Raw genomic sequence first — 25,640 nt, 5'->3', positions numbered from 1 at the left:
ACAACTGTGCCCTCCCTAAAGAGGCAACGGCAGAGGAAATTAATACGCAACAACAGGATGGAACTGAATGACAGACAGTCTGTAAGCACGTATGCAACTGAAAAGGGGGGGGGGGGAACAGGGCTGTAAGCCGTGACTTATGGCCCGTGACCAGAATAAAACCACCACATAGAAGTGGTACCACACCCCCAGAATGACCTATGCACCAAGCATAGTCCAATAGAAACACAACCCAAGCGCCTGTAGCAGAGACACTGAGACCCCAAAGACATGGGGAGACAGACTAGAGTGGAGGGAGGGGAGACCATATGATAAGCTCCATGCCGTATAGTGTAGTACCAAAAAGCACATAACTTAGGCACCCCAAACTAGATGGGCGGAAAGCGAACGTGCCTAATGCAGAATGACACCCTGCCCCTGAGGTGGGTGAACTAGAGAACCCCTTAGGAAGACCATGGCCTCCTAAAAGGAGGCAAGGTGGTAGAAACCCACCTGGAAAGGTTGTCCCAAAACAAGGATGATGAGCGGGTGTTAAGGAATCTGCCGCTACACTCTGACTCTACCAGATATACCGTTACCGAAGGTAAGTAACTCGTTCAACTGATAGACATCTAGCCGCAGATTCCTTAACTTAGAATAGATACGATAGCTATACCCCACGGGAGGAGGGTCTGCAACCAAACCCCACCATGTCCCCGAAGGGAACAGACCGTTCAGAATGCTGATGAAAACAAGATGGGGTCCGCAATGCCAGCACAGCTGACACCAGACCCATAAGGCTCAGTATTGCCAGCATAACTCTACACCAAACCCTGAAGGTCAGGGCGGAGCAACTGACACACACCCTGAAGTTGAGCCTGAGCAAGGGAAGCAAGGCACCACAAGTCATCAAAGGACAACACTAATCCACTGTTCCCAGACAGGGATGAAACTAAGTCATCCAAACAGAAGTCGGTGCACAACGACAGAATACGACCGAATTCCACAAAAAGAGGGAAACTGAGGCGAGGACTAAAGGGTCCAAAAGAGACAAAGGTCCAGCTAAGGGATGCCAACCAATGGCATGGCCGGCAGAGGCCTAATGCCGAAACACACAACCCTGACTACTAGGAGGCTCATAGATGTGAAGGACAAGAGTACACAGAACCAAGTAGTGTGTACCTTGAGAACTAAACCACACAAGGGGGAACTCAAGGAAGCGACGGCACAGCACCAGGTAGCCAACCAGGCAATCATACCCTTGGGAACAAGGGCGACCAACAAGCCGAGCATGCCCAAACTAGCTCCCCTGTGGGAGAGAGCGGAGAAAGGAGAGAAACAAATGGGGAACCTGGAACAATCTCCAGGAGCCAGGGTAGGGAGCCCACACGCCTATCCCTTCGTGTGCGAACATAGCACACAGAAATGCCGGCAAAGTCAGGAAATGACAGCCAAAGGTAAACCAGAAAAATACCCTTAAAGAATAGCCAGGTCTTGGAAAGGTAGAAATGGAATCGCCGGCTGTGAACTGGAGTGGAACAAAAGTCCAGCCGCAAAGAGGGCGGTCCAACCTCCCAATAAGTAAGGAAAACCAACCCCCGCCTCACAGGCGGTAATACTGACTGTCACACTTCAAGAAGTCAGTAACATGCAGACATAAAAAGTCTGAAAAAGGGTGACCTATGTATACAGGATGAATCCAGATATCAGCCGGAGAATGTGGTGAAACTCATAGCGGAGCCCGTAGAAGAACACCTGGGCCACAGAAATCTGAACCCAGGTCGGGCCTGTGAGAAAGGGCCATCTTTCTTGCATGGTATGCCCCCACTTTTTGCTGATGTACTTTGACTGAGTGGGCCCTGGGCTCCTGTCAATCAGGTGCCCAGGGCCTAAGTTCCTTCCCTAAAACTGTATTGAAACCTAAACCCAATTGGCATCTCCGGCCACAGGTCAGCCCCTGGTAAATGGTACCGTAGGTACCCAGGGCTGCAGCACTTATTGTTTCACCCTTAGGAGTCCTGTACCCTGACACCCACACACTGCCTTTGCAGGCTGAGTGTCTTGGTGCAGAACAAAACAGTCGACATGGCACACATCCCTGTGTGCCATGCCCACAACACACTGCCCTGGCATACCTCAGTCACCCCTCTAGCTGGGTGCCCTATGCCAGTGGTGTGGGTACAGGTGCATGAGCCCTGTACCCCTGCAGTACCCAGGTCCATTCCTGGGCACTGTAAGCGCAGTGCTGCCAGTAAGAGTATATGGTGCTGGGAGGTAGTCATCACGAACTCTAAAGCACCATGATGGCTACACTGAAGACTGAGAAGTTTAGTATCAAACTTCTCTGCACATTAAATCCACACTGATGCCAGTGTGAGATTTAATGGTCAATGCACGACAGAGGGCAACTTGGAGTTGCCCCCTGAAACTAACCCACAACCAGTGTCAGGACTGAGAGGCTGCCTAGACTGCCACCCAGCAGAACTGCTGCTGGACCGCTGGGTAGAGAGCCATCTGCTCTCGTGGGCCTGCAGCAATGCACATCCTGGGACGAAATGCTAGGCCTCTGCCCCCAGGATGGGCAGGGGAAGCTTCAAAGGCATGCCGCTTTTGTGAGCTTCTCCAGGCCACTTGCTGTACTCAGCGGGAAGACAGGCGGGAACACCTAAATGAAGAAAGGGGGTGTGCCAGCCTCTGCCAACACCACCCCACAGGTGGGGGGAGGCGAGGTGAAGCACAACTCCGGGCTCTGGCCATCTTGAGGATGGGGAGCCCTACCCATCAGAGACAGGCTCTTGCCCCCTCCTACTGGAGAGTGGCAGGAAAGGGGGTGTACTCACCCCAGGGAAGGGACCCATTGGTCCCTGACCTTCCCCTACCTGTAACGCCCCTAAATTTAGTATTTAGGGGCACCCTGAACCTTCCTTCCTCAGATCCGGATTTCAAAACAAGAAGAAGAACGAAGGCCTGCAGTGCAGCTGCTAACAAGAAGACGACACCAACTGACTTGGCCCCAACCCTACAGGCCTGTCGACCCTCGAACCTGCTCCTGCTAAATCCCAGCGCTCCTATGGTCAGCAACCTCGAAAACCCTGGAGGACTACCTTGCTCATCCAAAGACTGGGACTCCCTCGAGCAGTGGTTCTGCTCAAACAGCAACAACCCCTGGTGCCAGCCAGGAACCGCGAATCCAGCACACAAGGACCCTCCTCGACAATCCTGGCGACGCCTGCAGCCTCACAACCAGGGACCCCTCCAACCGCGACCAGCTGAGGGTAAGATTTCCCGACACCAAAAGGCACCCGGCTCCCCACTGCCCCCTTTGCCCAACTCCTGGGTGGCTACCTAACCTACAGCTTCCCAACTTACCTCTCAAAGTGGTGGTCGCATCTGAAGAATCTCCGTCCCTGAGTTTGCAGCCTTTGTTCGTCTTATAGCTTTCCCATTGAAATAAATTGGGCGCCCGACGGCCCAAAAGCACCCTGCACCCAGCCGCCCGAGTGCCACTGGAATTGCAGCATCTGTCCTATTCTACTTCCCCAGTTTCCCTGTGTAAGTGACCAGGAGCTCAGCTCCCACAGCCTCGTGGCCTGCCTGCTAACAGCCACCAACCAAAGGCCCCCTGCCCTCCATAGGCTAACATTGGGCCTACTCACTCTGCACCCGGATGCCCCTGTGCCGCTGAGGGTGTAACCACTGTACCTACCTGACCCCAGGAGACCCCTGAGTCTTACCCCAGAACCTTAGCTCTGCCAGTCGAGTACTTACCCATAGACCGATAACTTGATTTTCTCTATAGAGTAACATTGGCTGGTTTTCATTTGGAAATTCTTCATAGTGTCAAGTTTTGAAGCTTTGAAATATTCCTTAAAAATCATCCAATCAATGAAAACGAAATTACTCACTTGTTACCAGGGGAGATCCCAGTGCTGGATCTTTGTGCACAGCACTGACCCTAAAAAGTAATTACAACTGTGATTTTCCGATAATCTGATTTTCTCACCATGGAATAACATTGCTTGGTTTTTACCAAAATTTCTTCTGTGTCGATTTTCAAAACCTACAAATATTCCTTAAAAATCGCCGGTGTAACTAAAACTATTTCTTTCAACTGTTTACAGGAAATGCACCAGGGCGGGGTAAGAAAAACATTAGTAAAGTGGTTTTATTGCATTTACTTAAAACTTCCCATTGAGCTCAATGTTATGATTGTGTTTAGCTTGTGTTGCATATTGCAACAACTGTATCTTTTGCATTTAAAAGTCTACTGCTAATTGAAAGTATTTCATTGCAACATTTCCTTCTGAGAAAGTATTTTTATACCGACTTGTGGTTCTAAAATAAGACCATATATTTTTTATATACAAAACAATTGGCCTAGAGTTAAGTTCTTGTGTGTGAAACCAATTGCTGACTGTGTACAACAAATGCTTTACACTGTCCTCTGATACTGCCTTATTGCTCGACCAGGCTACCACTTTAGAGAGTAAGGTTATATCTAACTTTAGCCTCTGCCAATCCTCTGGGGACTGTAGACTCTGTTCACACTGCACCTTACTTTGGAACAGTATATATAGAGCCACTTTTTTTACAGGGCTCCTCCGAGGGAGGCCAGGGACACAATGCAAAACGGAACAGAGGACTGCTTTGGTAAAAAGTGCACCACTCATAGGTCCCAAGCCTGTCTCAACACCAGGAAGGCGGCCATAGCAAAAGTGCGCCTAAAAGACACTGGCTCAAGGAACTCAACGGGTCCCCTACAATCGTACATAAACCCAGTATGGAGCACAAGTGGCGACAAAGAACCGGAGCGGACCAGGGCACCCCCAGAGACCCGTGCCCACGTCCAAGACCTCCAACGCCGCTTAGGACAGAAGGAAGGCAAAAAGAGGAGCCAAAGCCAGGCGGCAGGATGGAAAAACCCTCCGGGGCAAGTCTGGAAAGACAGAGCCCCAACAAAACACCGAAATCAACTGCGTCCACATACGCCTAAGAATGCCACGGAACAACTGTAGCCAGCACTACACAGGCCTCAGTAGTTGGCCACGTCAGTCCGTGAGACCTAACCGAGAGTATGTACCACCACAGTAGGAACCAAGGAACAGGGATAGGCGCAGCAGAACCCATGGGAAAATCCGCAGGGGGGCTGAAAATAGCAAGAGAGCTCCACGGCAGCCTCCAAACCTTCCTGGCAAGGAACTGCAGCTACACAATAGCAAACTAATACCCCACATAGGGTACGGCACATCTCTAGAAAAGCAAAGGACACCTCTTGAGACAATGCTCATAGGCAGAGGTCAAAAGAAACACATGAACAGCTGGCCCAGCTGCAGTAAAGGGTGAAAAACCTCTGGCTGATCAGCCATACAATCTTTCTGTGATGAACCTCTTGGACCCAGAGTCCTAAACAGAAAAACAGTGACACCACCTGTGTCGTGAAAACACAGATCAACCATAGGGGACTAAAACCCTGAAAGTCAATGAAATCCTGAAGAGACACTGGACTGCCGATTTGGCATGGTCATCAAACAAATGAGCCCCATCAAAGGACAATTCTGAGACGCTCCCGAATATTTTCGGGGAAAACGCCATCGCGTAGCCAAGCATGGTGACGTAGTACAACTGAGCTGGCCATAGCCCGATCCACTGCATCAGTGGTGTCCATGGCTGACCGGATGGTAAACTGCGCCATGTCGCAGCCATCCCGAACAAGCTGGAGCAGGTCCGCACGAGGGCCCTCCGGCAAAGAGTGAAGGAGTAGCTCAACTGAGTCCCAAAGGGCAGCCGAGCAAACATGCAGATCGTGTTTAGGGATCGAAGGCCAGAGCTGGTGGACGCAAAAACATTGCAGCCACACGACTCCGACCACCAAGACTCCTGAGTGAGAGGAAGCGACGGTGGAGGAGAGGAAGGAAGCGCAGCCTGGACTACAAGTCCATGAGCCCTAGGATGAAGGAACACCCAGGCAGGGTCATCTGGAGCTGGTCGATGGCAGTGCTTCACAGCACGAGCCACGGGGTCACCAGACGAGGATCTGTCCCAAGTCCCCAGAAGGACATCATATAATGACCTGCCAAAGGGCAAAAGATGCTCCACAGCCACTGAGCCCAGTGAAGAAGATCCGACAAAGGATCCGAAGGCGGGAAGACAGAGGGAGGCTGCATTTTTGTTAGACATGTGCAGCCCTGCTAACCACCCTCGCAAAGTCAACGCTGGCCTCCGTGACCATCCGAGGGGGAGACAACAAGTCCTCTGAGACCCCGCAACGAAATGAGCCGGCCAGTGCCCCATGGGATTTTGCTCCATGGCGCTTGGGAACACCTGTTTTGGCGGGGAGCCCACTGGGATCACATCCTCCAACAGAGGGACAACCGAGGCCTGAACCGGCGTCTACCGATGTCAAGACTGCATCGGATCACTGCAAAGGCTCGTCCACCCAGTGCCGGGCCGGCGTTGATTCGACCTCCACCAAGGCCAGAACCTCCAGGCAGGAACGAAGTCGAGTCGAACTCCGCGCTGCAGCCACATCCAGCGATGACACAGGGAGCCCAGCAGGACTGTGCGAAGACTTGTCAGGAGGGCTTGACGTCTAAGTGGGAGGCCCATCCGGGCCATGTCTCGACGTTGCAGCGACTCTAGGACCGGAGTCGAGGCACTTGGTCGGCGCAAAGTGTGAACCCCCGACCTGAGTCCCTACTCCCTGTGCGGGGCCCGAAGGCACACCAGGGAGCGGGGCTGACCCAAAGATGGAAAGCAGAGCCCTATAATAGGCCTGCATCTGGGTCCGAGTCGCCCCAGCACCAGGAAATGGTTGATATGGGGGGGGTCTCCTCCTGAGGGCTAGCGTCTGGTGAAGACTGGGAGCGGCGGCCCTCTGTCATGCTTGTGCGAAGTCGATTACCTCCGTGACTTCTTCTGGTGCTTACCTGAGGCAGGCTTTCGACGTCCATGGGACCGACTCCAGGACCTGTGTCGATCAGAGACCTCGGTGTCGGAGGAAGAACTGCATCTTTTGGAGCCTTCCACTGGGGAAGGAAGCCGGTGCCACGAGGACCCCAATCGGGACATCCGGGCAGCTTCATCCGCTGTTCCCGCAGGGACGTTGACTTCAACTGCCGGCAGGCATCGCATTCGACGGAGTTGTGGTGCTCACCAAAGCACCACATACAGATCTCATGTGGATCTGTCGCCGACATCTGCCACGTACAGGACACACACGATTTGAGGCCCGCAGGCATCTGCACACTGTTCCAAACGCGAAAAGGCATAAAAAGGGCCTGGAAACAGGCCAGAAGAACCACTCAACTCCTGATCCGCATTGGGACGGGGAAAGGAAGAAAACTGACGTCATCACGCTGAGGGGGTCTCCTGCCTGTTTTTGGGACAATACTGGGCTGAGGTTGGGGAACTCCTAAATGACATAACTGACAGACAGTTATATTATGATATGGCAGTATGCCTGCTACACTGGTTCCCACACACAACCAAAACTAAAATAACTGGCAAATATATTGACCTGGGGTTATTATTGGCTAAGCGGGAAATCACCTGGCCCTGGAAATCAAGAGATGGACCGTCGAGTAAGAGGTGGAGAACTGAACTTTGAAAATGGGCCAGCAGTGAGAGCTTCATTAGATTACGACAGGCCAAACGAGCTGATAATGAAAAAGCTCTGGAATTGGCTAGGGCATGGGAGGCGGGATTCGCAAGTGAATGATGAGGATTAATGTATGTGAACAATACATGTGATACTTCATATGTGCATTGTATACTGAACGTTACCTGTATGACTGATATTATGCGCTGATATATACATTTGGAATGTGCCCACACCAACAGCCAGGAGAGGGAGGGATCCGGGGTTAGTTGGGTGATAATATGGAGACATTTTTGATGACTACAAGGGTGTGGATTGTATTTTGAATTGTATGATGATAAAAAACCGAATAAAATATGTTTCCAAAAAAACACGCTGAGGGGGTCTTGTATGGCTACATTGGTGTCAATTCCGTGGATGACATCAGGACGGAGCCGGCGACTCAGAGGTACGAATAGTTTGTTTAATTATGTTGAAGAGCTCCCTGGGTCTGTTCTTTGCACGGTCAAGTGGGTTGCAAAAGAAAGTGGCTTTTTCTCTAAAGATGCCTTTCTTATAGGAAAACCGTGCAGTTCTTAGGAGTAAAAGGTGCACTGTAGAGGGGTTTCGTTTCCATATCCTTTCTGACTCTTAGTTATCTCCTCATTACGATCTGAGTTGAACCATGATTTGGATTGGGTTTTAGTTTGCGTGGTGGCACTTGGTCAGTAACATCAGTCATCGCTGTACTTTAGTGGGCGGTGACGTCCTCAACTGTGTGATAGAAAGGCTAATACTGTGGTTGGGCACATATCCTGGATTCCAATTTCGATATTGGGATGTTTGATGTTCCTAGCCCAGTGTGTAGGTTTGTTGGCTGGGTGGGATCTGAGGTGTCTTGATATTAAAGATTATGAAATGGTGGTCCGACTTGTCGATAGGTGTGAGGTATGAAAGTGAGACAAGCTCATTTTTTCGTCATTATCGCACCTAGAGTGGAGTCTTTTTATTATGGGTCAGTTCGTTGCAGAGTTTTTTGAGGCAGTTTTTTCAAGATGGTTTGTAAGGTTACGGACTGTGGTGTATTCGGAGTTGTTCCAGTGAATAATGTTACGTATGTTTATGGGCAACTTCAATAGTGACTGTATACAGGCTGCTGAAATCTTCTTTGCAATAAAAAAAAAAAAAACTTTAATATATGGTCACATGGCTTATGGAGTCTCCAGGACCACCCAAGTCATTGTGAGGAGGAACTTGATCAGTATCTTTATTTCATTCTGGCTTTTAGTGGATTTCGCTCCTTGTGCCACAGTTTTCAGAGCCTGGTCAAATTTTTCAAGTTCATCTTTGCACACTGAATTTCGGACTCTTGTAACACATAATCCTTGTACATTGTATCAGAGAATGTCTTCAGCCTTTTTTCTTCTGTCTATTCCTTCCTTCAGGGAGCAGATCAATCGAGTCAAGGACTCTGATGATGTCCCAATGGTATTAGTGGGCAACAAATGTGACCTGCCCTCAAGGACTGTCGATACAAAACAGGCACAGGAGCTGGCAAAGAGCTATGGAATTCCCTTCATTGAGACCTCTGCCAAAACAAGACAAGTGGGTATCATAATGTAACTGCCATACTTTATGAGCATGGTCACTAATGCGCTTGTGGTTAAAAATGTTTCAGAAAAGGGGGTGGTGATGAACAGAGTGCCTGAATTAAGCAGACCACTCTTACCCAGTCCAAAGATCAGGGCTTGATCCATCACCGTTTTTTAGCTCACTGCACCATCCCAGCTCAGAACTTGGCTATATGCAAATTAGTCTGTTCCTGTCTGTAGGAGAGTAGGGTCTGCAATCCTATGATCACCCAGATTTTTGCTTTTTGCTGCACTGGTTTACGACTTTCCCTGGCTGTGGGCCTGCTAATCAGACCCACAGCCTAGCTGTTCTCTCTATCCAAATTGTACTCAGGTACTGAATTGGCACTGGGCCCTCTCTAAGTCCCTGTACCCAGGGCTGAGGTGCACCCAGAAGTCTCCCAGGGGCTGAAGCATGTATTATGCCACCCCTGGACTGACTAACTAAACTGACACAACTGGCTGCACGACAGCTGGGGCAAGGTGGTGTAATCACCCTTTGCTTTAGATATAGTATACCTATATCTAACCCTAAAATGGACACACAGATCTCCTATCAGTCACTCCTATGGCAGGCCTTAACAATCCTGAAGGCAGAGTGCTTGGAATCGTGTGAGATGGTGCTCTGGCATGAGCTGAGCCTGTCTGCGGCTTTCGGGATCCATCCCTTAGCCGTTTCCATGATATCGCATACCATATACTCTTAAGTGCATTATAATCCTCGCGGTTATATGCCAACTCTGGTATCGCTTTATCAAAACATGTCGAGTAAGGTGTCATACGAATTGGAATACTAACCCCTCGCCAATTCTGGCGACGGGGTTAGCATTCCACCCTTCTAGAGGGACACGACATGTATGTAACCTGTAACCCCGGTTAAAGTCAGACAGAGCCTTAGCATCCACAAAATGGATGCTGCCACCGAGACACAAGTCTGCCCTCCTGCTGCTGGGAGTCCTCCCAGAGCAGGAGGCAAGGACAAAGGGTTTCCTGCCAGGGGCGGTGCCAGCACCGTCCCAGACAGGGTTTTGTGTATTCCAGGTAGGCAGGGCTACAGAGGAAGGTGACTGCAAGTGGCACCCCGGTGCTCACTGTGCATAGGCCGGCTGAAACCAGTTCCAGGGGCACTCCAGGGAAAAGCCCGCCAAAGGAGAGGGGTGTAACCACCCCCCTCCTGGTCCCACCCATAGGGCAGGACTTAGTCGCGTGCCAGCCCCCTTTTCCCAGATAAAGGTAGGAGCAGGCCCCCTTCCAAATTAGATCATCTTTGGAATCAAGACACGACTTTCTGCGAAAGGACTTCAAGATTTCTTCTTCAAGATTCTCCCTTGTGACTAAGGAGTAGTCACCCTGCATCCGCAGGCACCATCCTAAGAACACTGCGGTCTGCTGTAAGTCCTTCCTCCGGAATCCGACTGCCCAGCTCGACAAGACCCGGCTTCCCTGGCACCTCCGACCTCTACTCACCTCTACAGCCAAGCTGAGAACTGTGAGTGCGACGAGACCTCAAGGGACCGACTATTGCCAAGACTGCACGACTTCTTCACAGCAAGCCCGCCGAGTTATCTCCTGGCGAGTGCTTTGGGGTCCGAGAAGCCCCAACCCTGAGCAGCTCCAGCACCGAAGAGCAGCCCCCCAGCATCTCAACGATCGGCGTGGGGCCCTTCTGCTTTTTGCTGCTCACCGCGTTGTTTGGCTACTAGCCCGCTGGCTTGTGGCCTTCTGAACGACGCCCGACGACATCACTGCTGCTGGTCTGGTTGCTCCAGACTGGCTCTTGCTCCCTTCCAGAAGAGGAGCACCCCGGACCCTCCTGGTCCACTCAAGACGCCATTTTGAGTCCACTGCGTGGGCTTGAATTAGCCAAGGCTTTGTTGCCCAATCCTGGGTCCTTCGACGCCGACGGCTTCATCCATCGTGGGACAGCTCGCCCCTCCATCCTGGTCGCCGACAACGCCTCCTGGTCCGTGAGATCTGCAGAGCACAGCGTCGCCCACTCACCTAGCCGAGGTGACTACCATCCGGTGCCCTCCCGGTGCCACCTGACTACTGGCTAGTAGTCACAAACTTGGTCCCCTCTGCTTTCAGGTATCATCCATCTTCGAGATCCAGGCTTGGATCACTTCGAACTCTCTTCACTGGTCGCCTGCCAGCATCTTTCTTCCAGGCTCCTGGTTCGTCTACGAGGATTCCCGACGTCTTTTGAGACCTATGCAGCTGCAGCCCCTGGGCTAGGTAACTTCGGCATTTCGGTGCCCCAGCATAGCCTCACTATCCAAGGGTCAGGATCCACTGTCGCTTTCTCCCTACCAGGTCGGGTTCGCCCGTGAACACTAACTTTAACTTTACTAGCTATCATAGACTTTGTCCCGCATCCCGCGTGAGAGTGCACACTCTGCACCCGAGTCCCCTGGGCCTCCTAGAAGTAATCTAACGATTCCATAGTCAAGTCCTAGCGATTCCAAAGCCTATTAGTACTGTACTTACCTGCTAGTAATTTCGCATTCCACTTTCAGAGTATATGGTTTTTCGTGCCCCTCGGGCATTTGTGTATACTGTGCTAACTTAAGTATTTTTATAAGAGTTTTGTTGTGTGCTTAGCTCCCTGTCTCATAAAGAGCCAGGGTAGTCTTGTTATAAATAAATACACTGTTTATTTTCATAACAACTTGTGTGGTGTCCTTTCACTGGGTGTTCAAGGGGTAATGTGATGGTAAAACAGCTGGCTTAACACGCCCTCTAGAGTCTTAGCCTTAGACTGCTCGTATCCATGCTGCTAGGATAGCTGGTCTATAAGGTTGACTTACAACCAATCATCAATAAGGGTTGTTTGGACTGATATATAGTGATCACTAGAACAGTGAGCACTGCACATCAGGCCAACTTCTCACATTGGTGAGCAGCGGTTGGGATTTGAGCTTGCTGTTGTTTTACCACACATATCCTAAGAATATCTTGTGAAAGATCACATAGGTACTAAAGGTACATATAACTTAGCTTAGAATACTCTGAGTTCTACTGAACCAGCTGTTGTAGCTCCTAGGGCCTAGCACACCCTAAACTACAACTCTAGCAAGGGATCAGTAGGCAAACATATAGTGTAGGTAAGTGCACCACTTACACCTCACTAGAAAAAGCATGTCTACCCAAGGAGAATCTACTGAGACTCCCCTTGTGGATGTTGACCCTCCACAGGTCAAATCAAGATATGCAGCTCTCAGTTTTCAGGAGATGAGACAAGTGTGTACCTCCAGGAAACTGAAACAGGGGTCTAACCCCACCATTCCCTTTTTAATAGGTCTCTTAGAGACTTATGATGCGAGAAAGCTTTCTCAGCTAGATGGGAATATGCCAGCCTTAGAGGGTACCTCTGGGGATCCAGACCTCCCCAACATTGCCAATGCAGTTGAGGAGGAGGATCAAGAGGAACTCTCTGGGGACGAGGTAGACAAAGGTCTTGAGGTAGTCAGAAGGCTAACTAGGGCCAACTTAGACTTGCTTGGGCTAGGATCTGGGGGACCCCCAGTACTGACCCTAAGTAGGCCTAACCTTGGAGTTAGGAGAGATGGATCTCTTTCTAGGGACTCCAATAGATCTCTGCACTCTAATGCCTCTTCTCAGAGGAGAAGGAACTCTCCCCAGAGGAGATTGACTTCCCCTCAGAGAATGGAGCATGAAGCTAGGATGAGACAGGCTACTCTGAGGATTGAAAGGGAAGAAATTGCCCTGGCCAAAGAGAAGCTTGCCTTGGCTAGAGAGCAGCAGATGAGTGGGTTAGCTCCCACTGGTGGCAGCAATCTCCCAAGAGATGGAGAGAAGGGTTTAGATACTAAACACCTGACTAAGATAGTGCCCCCCCTTTAAGCAAGGGGATGACATCCAGAAATGGATGGCTGCTTTGGAGAGGGCCTGCACTGTGCAGTGCATTCCCCGAAGTCAGTGGGCAGCTATACTGTGGCTCTCCTTTGATGGTAAAGGTAGAGATAAGCTCCTCACTACAAGAGTGGAGGATGCTAATGATTACTAGGTCCTGAAAAATGCACTGGTTGATGGGTTTGGTTTAACCACTGAGCAGTACAGGTTGCTGTTCAGAGACACCCAGAAAACTCAGTCTCAGGACTGGTCTGACTTTGTGGATTGTGCCACTAAGGCTTTGGAGGGCTGGTTGCTGGGTAGCAAGGTTACTGATTACACAGGATTGTATAATCTGATGATGAGAGAACACATTTTAAATAATTGTCAGAACCAGTTGTTGCACCAGCACCTTGTTGATTCAGATCTGACCTCTCCCCAAGAATTGGGAAAGAAGGCAGACAAATGGGTCAGGACAAGGATCAAGCAGAACCAGAACCAGAACCAGGGTGGTCAGAAGAAAGCAGACCAGAAGGGTAATGTTAAGAGTGAACAAAATGACCAGAAGTCTTCACCAGGTCCCCAACAAACCAAAGAGGGTGGGGGTCAGGCTTCCCAGAAGAAGAAGACTCAAGAAGGCCAGTCAAAGAGGTGGTGCCAGTACTGCAAAAGTAAGTCTCACTGGTTTAGTGAGTGCACCAAAAGAGGAGGACAAACTCCTGCCACTACAGCCCCTAAGGCAACTGCACCCCCTAGTACAGTCAGTAGTGGTAGTGTACCTCCCAAGGCATTAGTTGGGTTAACCTTGGGAACTGAGGGGTCTGACAACTTAGTTGGCACACTCACTCAGGCTGTCCTTGTCTGTACAGGGGATATGTCCCCTGATCTAAGTCCCAATACTTTGGGCAAATACAGGCAGACACCTTTGATTAATGGCAAGATGGCTCAGGCCTATAGGGACACTTGTGCCAGTGTCACCATGGTGACACCTAACTTTGTGGACCCTGGACAGATCATGCCAGGTACAGATTTCCTGGTGACCAATGCCAGCAACGTCACTACCAGTCATAGTATGGCGATTGTGGCTTTCTCCTGGGGTGGAGTGAAGGGTCAAAAGAAAGTTGTAGTCAGTTCAGACCTCCCAGTTCATTGTTTGTTGGGCAATGATTTGGAGTCATCCTTATGGTCAGAAGTGGAGCAGAGGACTCACATGGAGATGTTAGGCTTGCCAGCACATGTGCTTGCTGTGACTAGGTCACAGGCCAGAAGATGCCCCACTGAACAGGTGCTGGATCCTGAAAGTATGGACCAGACACCTTCCAAGAAGAGCAGTAGGGTTAAGGCTTTGCCTTCCCCCTTGCCCCAGGTTGAGGATCAAGTCTCTGAGGAGGCTGATCTGAGAGAGCTGAGGGAAACTGAGCCTAAAGAGCTTGAACTTGATCAAGTTGAGTTTCTGGGCTCAGGGGGACCCTCCAGAGCAGACCTGGGGAAGGCACAGTTAGACTGCCCTTCCCTTGAACCCCTCAGACAGCAGGCTGCTGCTGAGGCTGCAGGGAATGCCACAGGTGCCCACAGGGTATACTGGGAAGATGGACTCCTGTACTCTGAGTCAAGAGACCCCAAGCCTGGTGCAACCAGGAGGCTGGTCATCCCCTTGTCTCTGAGAGGTTTCCTTCTCACCTTGGCCCATGAGATTCCCCTTGCAGGTCATTTAGGTCAGACAAAGACTTGGGACAGACTTGTCTCACACTTTCACTGGCCCCACATGAATGAGAATACCAAGGAGTTTTGTCGCTCCTGTGTCACTTGCCAAGCCAGTGGTAAGTCAGGTGGCACAACAAAGGCCCCCCTCATACCACTACCTGTGGTGGGGGTCCCCTTTGAAAGAGTGGGGATTGACATTGTTGGTCCAATGGAACCCCAGACAGCATCAGGGCACAAGTTTATACTGGTGGTGGTGGATCATGCCACCAGGTATCCTGAAGCTATTCCACTTACGACCACTACAGCACCTGTAGTGGCAAGGGCCCTAGTTGGAGTGTTCTCCAGAGTGGGCTTCCCTAAGGAGGTTGTTTCTGACAGAGGTACAAACTTCATGTCAGGATATCTGACTGCAATGTGGAAGGAGTGTGGTGTGAACTACAAGTTCACCACACCCTACCACCCACAATGCAATGGGCTTGTTGAGAGATTCAACAGGACCCTCAAAGGAATGATTCATGGGCTACCTGAAACTCTTAGGAGAAGATGGGATGTCCTGATCCCCTGCCTCTTGTTTGCTTACAGAGAGGTCCCACAGAAGGGGGTTGGCTACAGCCCTTTTGAGCTTCTGTATGGGCATCCTGTAAGAGAACCCCTGTGTTTGGTGAAGGAAGGATGGGAGAGACCTCTCAAAAAGCCTGCAACCAACATAGTGGACTATGTACTTGGTCTCCGCTCCAGGATGGCTGAGTATATGGAAAAGGCATCTAAAAACCTTGAGGCCAGCCAAGAACTCCAAAAAGCTTGGCATGACCAAAAGGCTGTTCTGACTGTGTACCAGCCAGGACAGAAGGTGTGGGTGCTGGAGCCAGTGGCCCCAGCAGCTCTGAAAGACAAATGGTCTGGGCCCCACACCATCATTGAGCAAAAGGGAGAGGTTACCTACTTGGTGGACCTTGGAACTCCCAGGAGCCCTCTCAGAGTGCTCCATGTAAACAGGCTCAAGGCATATGTTGACAGGAAGGACATGAGCTTGCTCATGGCCACAGATGAGGGACAGGAGGAAGAGAGTGACCCTCTCCCAGACCTGCTCACTCAGAATCCTGATGATGGGTCAGTAGATGGTGTTGTCTTTTGTGGCAGCCTCACTGAGCATCAGCAACAGGATTGCAGGCAAGTTCTGCAATCCTTCAGACATATGTTCTCTCTAACACCCAGCCAAACTGATTGGTGTACCCATGATGTTGACACTGGGGACAGTCTGCCTGTCAAGAGTAAAATCTACAGACAGCCTGATCATGTTAGAGACCGCATCAAAACTGAAGTGCAGAACATGTTGGAACTGGGAGTCATTGAGCCCTCAGATAGCCCTTGGGCTAGCCCAGTAGTTCTAGTGCCAAAGCCTCACACCCAGGGTGGTAAGAAAGAGATGAGGTTTTGCGTAGACTACAGAGGCCTCAATGCAGTCACTAAGACTGATGCCCACCCAAAACCAAGAGCAGATGAACTTATAGATAAATTGGCTTCTGCCAAATTCTTAAGTACATTTGATTTGACAGCTGGGTATTGGCAAATCAGGTTAGCTGAGGAGGCCAAACCCAAGACAGCATTTTCTACCCCTGGTGGGCATTATCAGTTTGTGGTAATGCCCTTTGGTTTGAAAAATGCACCTCCCACCTTCCAAAGGTTGGTGAATCAAGTCCTCACTGGGCTGGATGACTTCTGTGCAGCATATCTTGACGATATTGCTGTCTTTAGCTCCACCTGGGAGGATCACCTGGTCCACCTGAGGAAAGTGTTAGAGGCTCTGCAAAAGGCAGGCCTCACTATCAAGGCCACTAAGTGCCAGATAGGGCAGACACAGGTTGTATACCTGGGCCACCTTGTAGGTGGAGGCCAGGTTCAGCCATTGGAGAGTAAAATACAGGCCATGCAGGACTGGGCTCCTCCAATCACCCAGACTCGGGTTCGAGCTTTCTTGGGCCTGACTGGGTACTATAGGAAGTTTGTCAGAAATTATGGGTCCATAGTGACCCCTCTTAATGACCTGACAAGCAAAAAGATGCCAAAGAAAGTTCAGTGGACAGCAAGCTGTCAGAAAGCATTCAATGACCTAAAGCAGGCCATGTGCACAGCACCTATCCTTAAGAGTCCAGATTACTCCAAGCCATTCATTGTCCAAACAGATGCTTCTGAGTTGGGTGTGGGAGCTGTTCTGTCTCAACTGAATTTTGATGGTAATGATCAGCCTATTGCTTTCATTAGTAGGAGGCTGACCCCCAGAGAGAAAAATTGGTCAGCTATTGAGAGGGAGGCCTTTGCTGTGGTTTGGGCCCTGAAGAAGCTGAGGGCCTACTTGTTTGGCACTCACTTCACCATTCAGACCGACCATAAGCCCCTCTTGTGGCTAAATCAGATGAAGGGTGAAAACCCCAAACTGCTTAGGTGGTCCATTTCCCTACAGGGGATGGATTTTACAGTGGAGCATAGACCTGGTACTGATCACAGCAATGCTGATGGGCTCTCCAGGTATTTCCACTTAGAGCAAGAAGACTCACCTGGTCAAGGTTAGTTTATTGTCCCAAAGTTTGGGGGGGGTCATGTAGGAGAGTAGGGTCTGCAATCCTATGATCACCCAGATTTTTGCTTTTTGCTGCACTGGTTTACGACTTTCCCTGGCTGTGGGCCTGCTAATCAGACCCACAGCCTAGCTGTTCTCTCTATCCAAATTGTACTCAGGTACTGAATTGGCACTGGGCCCTCTCTAAGTCCCTGTACCCAGGGCTGAGGTGCACCCAGAAGTCTCCCAGGGGCTGAAGCATGTATTATGCCACCCCTGGACTGACTAACTAAACTGACACAACTGGCTGCACGACAGCTGGGGCAAGGTGGTGTAATCACCCTTTGCTTTAGATATAGTATACCTATATCTAACCCTAAAATGGACACACAGATCTCCTATCAGTCACTCCTATGGCAGGCCTTAACAATCCTGAAGGCAGAGTGCTTGGAATCGTGTGAGATGGTGCTCTGGCATGAGCTGAGCCTGTCTGCGGCTTTCGGGATCCATCCCTTAGCCGTTTCCATGATATCGCATACCATATACTCTTAAGTGCATTATAATCCTCGCGGTTATATGCCAACTCTGGTATCGCTTTATCAAAACATGTCGAGTAAGGTGTCATACGAATTGGAATACTAACCCCTCGCCAATTCTGGCGACGGGGTTAGCATTCCACCCTTCTAGAGGGACACGACATGTATGTAACCTGTAACCCCGGTTAAAGTCAGACAGAGCCTTAGCATCCACAAAATGGATGCTGCCACCGAGACACAAGTCTGCCCTCCTGCTGCTGGGAGTCCTCCCAGAGCAGGAGGCAAGGACAAAGGGTTTCCTGCCAGGGGCGGTGCCAGCACCGTCCCAGACAGGGTTTTGTGTATTCCAGGTAGGCAGGGCTACAGAGGAAGGTGACTGCAAGTGGCACCCCGGTGCTCACTGTGCATAGGCCGGCTGAAACCAGTTCCAGGGGCACTCCAGCCCCTGGCCTGGGGAAAGCCCGCCAAAGGAGAGGGGTGTGACCACCCCCTCCTGGTCCCACCCATAGGGCAGGACTTAGTCGCGTGCCAGCCCCCTTTTCCCAGATAAAGGTAGGAGCAGGCCCCCTTCCAAATTAGATCATCTTTGGAATCAAGACACGACTTTCTGCGAAAGGACTTCAAGATTTCTTCTTCAAGATTCTCCCTTGTGACTAAGGAGTAGTCACCCTGCATCCGCAGGCACCATCCTAAGAACACTGCGGTCTGCTGTAAGTCCTTCCTCCGGAATCCGACTGCCCAGCTCGACAAGACCCGGCTTCCCTGGCATCTCCGACCTCTACTCACCTCTACAGCCAAGCTGAGAACTGTGAGTGCGACGAGACCTCAAGGGACCGACTATTGCCAAGACTGCACGACTTCTTCACAGCAAGCCCGCCGAGTAATCTCCTGGCGAGTGCTTTGCGGTCCGAGAAGCCCCAACCCTGAGCAGCTCCAGCACCGAAGAGCAGCCCCCCAGCATCTCCACGATCGGCGTGGGGCCCTTCTGCTTTTTGCTGCTCACCGCGTTGTTTGGCTATTAGCCCGCTGGCTTGTGGCCTTTCCGAACGACGCCCGACGACATCACTGCTGCTGGTCTGGTTGCTCCAGACTGGCTCTTGCTCCCTTCCAGAAGAGGAGCACCCCGGACCCTCCTGGTCCACTCAAGACGCCATTTTGAGTCCACCGCGTGGGCTTGAATTAGCCAAGGCTTTGTTGCCCAATCCTGGGTCCTTCGACGCCGACAGCTTCATCCATCGTGGGACAGCTCGCCCCTCCATCCTGGTCGCCGACAACGCCTCCTGGTCCGTGAGATCTGCAGAGCACAGCGTCGCCCACTCACCTAGCCGAGGTGACTACCATCCGGTGCCCTCCTGGTGCCACCTGACTACTGGCTAGTAGTCACGAACTTGGTCCCCTCTGTTTTCAGGTATCATCCATCTTTGAGATCCAGGCTTGGATCACTTCGAACTCTCTTCACTGGTCGCCTGCCAGCATCTTTCTTCCAGGCTCCTGGTTCGTCTACGAGGATTCCCGACGTCTTTTGAGACCTATGCAGCTGCAGCCCCTGGGCTAGGTAACTTCGGCATTTCGGTGCCCCAGCATAGCCTCACTATCCAAGGGTCAGGATCCACTGTCGTTTTCTCCCTACCAGGTCGGGTTCGCCCGTGAACACTAACTTTAACTTTACTAGCTATCATAGACTTTGTCCCGCATCCCGCGTGAGAGTGCACACACTGCACCCGAGTCCCCTGGGCCTCCTAGAAGTAATCTAACGATTCCATAGTCAAGTCCTAGCGATTCCAAAGCCTATTAGTACTGTACTTACCTGCTAGTAATTTCGCATTCCACTTTCAGAGTATATGGTTTTTCGTGCCCCTCGGGCATTTGTGTATACTGTGCTAACTTAAGTATTTTTATAAGAGTTTTGTTGTGTGCTTAGCTCCCTGTCTCATAAAGAGCCAGGGTAGTCTTGTTATAAATAAATACACTGTTTATTTTCATAACAACTTGTGTGGTGTCCTTTCACTGGGTGTTCAAGGGGTAATGTGATGGTAAAACAGCTGGCTTAACACGCCCTCTAGAGTCTTAGCCTTAGACTGCTCGTATCCATGCTACTAGGATAGCTGGTCTATAAGGTTGACTTACAACCAATCATCAATAAGGGTTGTTTGGACTGATATATAGTGATCACTAGAACAGTGAGCACTGCACATCAGGCCAACTTCTCACACTGTCCCAGTGCATGATGGGAACAGGGCAAACCAAACTACCAAGCCAATTCTTGTACTGGGAAGGAAACAAGCTTCCGGGGACCGGTTTCTGCCATTTCAGGCGTCGTCGGCCCGGCTTGCTTGAATCCTGATGGTGCAAGCGCTCTATGGTTTTATGCATGAATTTTAATACGCAATTTTGATATAACTCTCTTTTATCATGGTACACATTTGACGTTATTCATGCTGGGTCCGAATGAACCCTCAAACAAAAACACTGCATGTATTTCTGGACATTAGTGAACTTTGTCAAAGAACTGCCATACGGTGTGTTGCAGGCTTTACATTTGGAATGATCTATTTTTACTTTACCTTTATTAAACCGCACTCCCTCTGTTTACCATGCCGAACAAGCATTTTGGCTGCTCTGAAATGCCAACTCGCTCGAAACTACCAGCAGCTACTTTGCTTTTACCCTGCTACCTTTATTTGCTTTTTGGCAAATCATTTCTGGTTGCTGTTAAAAAAAAAAAAAAATTTAAGTAATACAGCGAGAAATTGGGTTACTGATGGACGGAGGTGAAACTTTACTCCAACAGCAAATCCTGTCAGGGTGAAACACAAACCCCAATCTAACCCTGTGATACCCTGCCACAGAAGCTTACCTCAAAGGCAATATGTAAAATATGAATGCAGCATGCAAACAGTAATAAAGCGGCAAAAAAAAACCAGTTTCGAAAAAATTGTTTAAACATTGGTTTTTTTTCTAATAGATTAATTGACACCAAAACCACAACGATCCAGTGACTAAAACCGGAGATATACAATTTTAAAGGTTTAAGTAAAAATAAAAGCCCAAAATGCCAACTGGTTATCTGGTAGCACTGGACCTGGACAAAGTCACATCTTCAGTCCACTGTGATGGAGTCGACCAGTGACCAAGTTAGGCCTGCTGACAAAGTACCGTAAATCCTGGTTGTGGAGCAAAATCATACAATGAGTATGCATCGCACAGTGATTGTTCCTATGAGCTGTGGGGTTGCGATGTGAGGTCCTCCGTGGACTGTCATGCAGCAGAAGTTACTAGGGGCTGCAAAGCGAGGTCCTGTGTTGAAGATGAGTAACGCTTTGGCGATTCAGAATAGCAGCATGGGTCCTGCGCTGAGGATGTGTAGCACAGTTGTTGTTCTGATGTGAAGCTGGGATGAGTTGCTTTGGTTCTGCCCAAAAGACCTGTGCTAGGCTGGCAGTGCACCTTCAGGCCCATTTTCAAGGGGCCAGAACTGGGGTGCTACCACTTTAGGGTGGGCTGGCGAGGGGGTAAGACTCAGCTGGTAGCATCTAGGTTTAAGGTCGTTGGAGCCTTTACTGTACCAGAGGCCCTGCCCAGGAGGCCAGTCCCTCTCTCTGGTGGTCCTGGTTCAAGATATAGGTCCAGTCCTTCTCACTGAGGCAGCAGAGTAGCAACCCATCTTCCAGCACAGCAATCCTTCAGAGTCTTAAACCGGTCCAGGTAGGTACTGAAGAGTTTGGTCTGAGTGTCCACTTTTTATACCTGGTGCCACTTTGAAGTGGGAGAAACTTCTAGAGTCCTTCCCTACCGAGGTATCTGTAACTTCGTGCCTCCCTGCCCTAGCCCCAGCTTGTTTGGTGGTACATTTGATTGTGCTGATGCAGAGCCTTTGTGATCTGAAAGTGTGGTAGGTGACAACACTGCCCCCTATAAAGCCAGATGGCCCATCCTGCCAACACCTATTCCCTCTTGGTCTTTGTATATTACTCCCAGACGTTGACACAGACTGCCAGCTCCAGCTAGTAGTGTGATGCAGGCACAAGGACAGGAACATTTCAACTTTAGACCACTGGCATTTTCAGAATTGTGACTTAAAATTTACCTTTACCATTAAAGAAGGTTTTAAAATAAAGTTCTTTAGACACTCAAGTTGCCATTTTTACCTGCTCCCAATTGAAATGTGATAAAGTAACCAACGGTTGTTCTATTAGGGAAGCAGGCCTTGCTGTAGCAAAAAGCAAATTGAAGGGCTTTTCACTACCAAGATATATAAAACTTAACAGTACATGTCCAACTTTTAAATACACTGTACGCTGCCCTACGGTGGCTGATATGTATTAAAAAGGAAGGTTTATACTGTCAAAAGGTTTATTATGTCGGGTGGAAGTGGTTGTTTGAAACTGTGCACACCGGCTGACAATGGCAGGCCTGAGACCAGTTTGGCAAGGCTAATTAAGTGAGTGGCACAATAAGTGCTGCAGGCCCACTAGTACAATTTAATTTACAGCCCTGGGTACATGTAGGAACAATTTACTAGGGGCATAAAAGTAAATTAAATGTGCCAATTGGGTGTAACCAATTTTACGATATTTATAGGAGAGCCCACAAGCACTATTGCACTGGTTTGCAGTGGTGAAGTACACAGTCCTAATGCAGGTGATAAGTTTGGGGGATACCACCTTAAGTATGACTGGTCTAACAAATGCCTATTGCGGAATTCATGATGCACAGTTTTTGGTATAAAGAGTTGCAGTTGTTTCATCAAAATAATGTAGCAAATCAACTGGATCAATAATTCACCTATGGTCAGTCTATTAATGTAAAGGCTTTAAAAGATTACATGAAGCACATTACCATAATATGACACATTTGTTGCTTTACATTCCCTACCATTGCAGCTGTGAACCAGACATCTCTTCTTTAGGGGAGCTAAGTGAAGTGTATGTTCGAAGTAAGAATGTTTTCATATTTTGATGGGAAGTTACATCAATCCGTGCTAAACCTTTTCCCTAATGCTGGCACCCCTGTTGGACCTAATGTTCCACTCATGTCATTGGGAATAAATCTGTTTGGGGAAACGGATTAAAAAAACACAATTATTTTAATATGCATGTATATAATGTGTATACATATAACCATACAACAACCTCCATCATTTGGGTGGTGGGGCCCTGACCCTGCAGGAATGGCCTTGGCTTGACCGGGACTGAGAATGCTGTTATTTAATCCAGCAAAAAAGAAGTGCCAAAACCCAGTTCTGGATACAACGAGCATTTAATTCAGCAGTGGCTGCACACCAGTATCTTTCAATCCTGGCGCGTTTCGGCGACATTGCCTTGATCACAGGTGAATATTCACTTTACAAGGTGCTGGTGCTTATAACTTCATTGTCACATGACTATATGGTACAATACTACATGTCAAGACAACAAGAGATGACTGGGCTGTTCATAGGGGGAGAAAGAACGAAGGAGAAGGTCACTAAGGTATAAGGACTGGTGCTCAATGGAGGACCACCCCGGGGTATCTAATTTGTTGGATATAATGGCCTCACACACCCTTTCGAGTGTCATGCTTCATCATAGGCAATGCTCCTCGTCGGGCAGGCGGTGCAATGCCCGACGGGCTCATCTCAAAGAGGGGCTCTTTATCGGAGATCTTTTATCCAACTGCCTATGGGTGAAGTGGGGGTGAGGGGCCAGGACAGAGTAGATAATATGGGTGAGGATAAAATGTGGTACAAGGTACCGGAAAACAATTTTATTCTGGTGGTCCTCTACCACAATTAAAATCCAGGGCAGCCGATGTTCATGGGAACTTTGGTTTCCCAGATTGGACCGGGGCTAAAGTGCAAGTGGTGTGGTCAACATGTTTCTCGCTTCTAGTACATTGACTGCGATTCTTCAGGACCTAGTAAAAAACTACAATCTACAAAACATGACCTAATGATTAGTATCAGTGTTAAATACAGCACATAAGTTGTACTACCTGTTTGACCCTGCTCTTGCCTAAAGAGGGGAGACAAAGGAGAACATTACCACAGGTAAGTAACATGTGATCCTGTAGTGACCGTGAACACACTGTGAAAAAGTGACATACTAGTGGAGATAGTGACTAGTATGTGGTTAAAAACAAGTTAAAAAACTGGTAGCAGCAGTATCCATTAAAACTTAATCGCAGACCCAGGGGATCGGAAATACTGTTACTCACCTAAAGGTTAGAGTTATGGGGGGTCAACAGTACCCGGTGGGTCTGACATCAAGGGAGAAGCCATAGGGGTTGAGGCTGAGGAGGGAAGGATAAGGGTGGGCTGGTATTAAGGTAAGTAGTAACCCTAGATACATGTTTGTCCAGCAGTTAGAGCCCCACCGTTGGCGTTGTATAGATGGGACACTTACTTTCTACTGCTTGTGTCAGGGCCAGTAATGCCTACCCATCTCACCGGGTCCAGATAGTGGAGAGCCGGTCGTGTTTCTCCTCATTAAGTAGCAACCCGGGTGTGGTCTAAGATTCCCAAACAGGAAGTAGAACTCCCCGGTAGGTCATGTGCCTAAGGTGGTTGATCGGACGGCCATGATGGAGTGGAGGGTAGTGTATAAAAAGTAAGTAAATATAGCCTGGGTTTTATCGCTATGTGGCAACGTTGTTCAGTGGTAAGCGAATTAGCCATATTGGTCTCTTAATCTGGCATTTGTTCAGTGTTGTTAGACAGATATCGTCACAGGAATTAACCATAGTCTCAAATATTGGGGCAAACCAGAGGAAGTACATTGAACTAGGCATAGGTCGCTAGGCAGATGTATATGCAGAGACGTGTTCACAGAGCGCTCCATGGAATATCCTCATTCAATCCCTGGCTATCTGTGGATAATCGGTGTATCCACCTCTGTTCCTTCAGGAAAAGATTGTGCTTGGATCTGTCTGGGGAGGTTTCAAGAACTAGCCAGGACAATGAGTCCGCCGTGTGGTTCTGTTCTTAGTAGTGTCTGCACATCTTAGTGTTTGTTTTCTTGCAACGGAAGTTGCTTCTATGTTCAGAGATTCGGATTTTCACGGGGCGGAAGGTCATGCCCACGTATTGGAGACCGCATGGGCATCTCTAAGTAGATGCGGTTGGGAGTGTTGCACTTCGTGTGACCCTGTAATTCCCAGCGGAAGGTGTCCGTCAGGAGGATAGTTTTGTATGTGCTGGTGATGGGGCACACACTGCAGGAGCCGCACTGGAAGTGTCCCTGTACAGGCGGTAGTTGCCACAGAGTGGTTTGTTTAGGTGGCTCAGCCTTCTTTGGTCTAGTATGCACCAGAATATCCTTAATATTCCTTGACATTTTAAAGGCAAATCTGGGTGTGGTAAGATTAAGGTCGCCCGTGTTCAGAATTTGCCAGTGTCGTTTGATTATCTTTTTGATTTCGTTTGAGGCAGGCGAAAAGGTGGTGACACAAGTAAGGAAATCTGCCTCCTCTGTCATCCGGGTATTGTATTCAAGGAGGGCACCCCTATGGTTGTTTTGTGCACATTTGCATGCCCTAGATATCTCTCTGGTGGGGTACCCTCTATCCCTCAGGTTTCTGGATAGTAGGGAGGACTCAGTTTTGTAATCTGGCAGGTTGGAACAGTTGCGCCTGACCCGCAGGAATTGTCCGAAAGGCAGGTTCAGTCTCAGGGCCTTAGGGTGGTGGCTGGTAAAATGGAGCAAACTGTTGCGGTCTGTTGGTTTGCGATACATGGTGGTATCGATTTTACCCCCTCCAGTCTGACAGTGAGATCCAAGGTTAAGAGCTTTCTTTGATGGGAGACCACAAGAGATTCCAACTGACTC

The 25,640-nt window shown here is 49.4% G+C and overlaps 1 protein-coding gene across 1 annotated transcript in view; it reads left to right on the top strand.

Moving 5' to 3' along the window:
• The window catches only part of LOC144770517 (GTPase KRas-like), a 214,154-nt gene that overhangs the window by 129,125 nt on the left and 59,389 nt on the right, over positions 1 to 25,640 (top strand). Inside the window, exon 4 of the mRNA XM_078655099.1 lies at positions 9,001 to 9,160. Within this exon, the coding sequence (XP_078511225.1) occupies positions 9,001 to 9,160 (160 nt within the window). The remainder of the gene's footprint in view (positions 1 to 9,000; positions 9,161 to 25,640) is intronic.

Source organism: Lissotriton helveticus, chromosome 7 (assembly GCF_964261635.1).
Source record: "Lissotriton helveticus chromosome 7, aLisHel1.1, whole genome shotgun sequence".
Lineage (NCBI taxonomy): Eukaryota > Metazoa > Chordata > Amphibia > Caudata > Salamandridae > Lissotriton > Lissotriton helveticus.
Note: the sequence above shows the minus strand (reverse complement) of the source record. Positions and strands in the feature narration are given on the sequence as shown.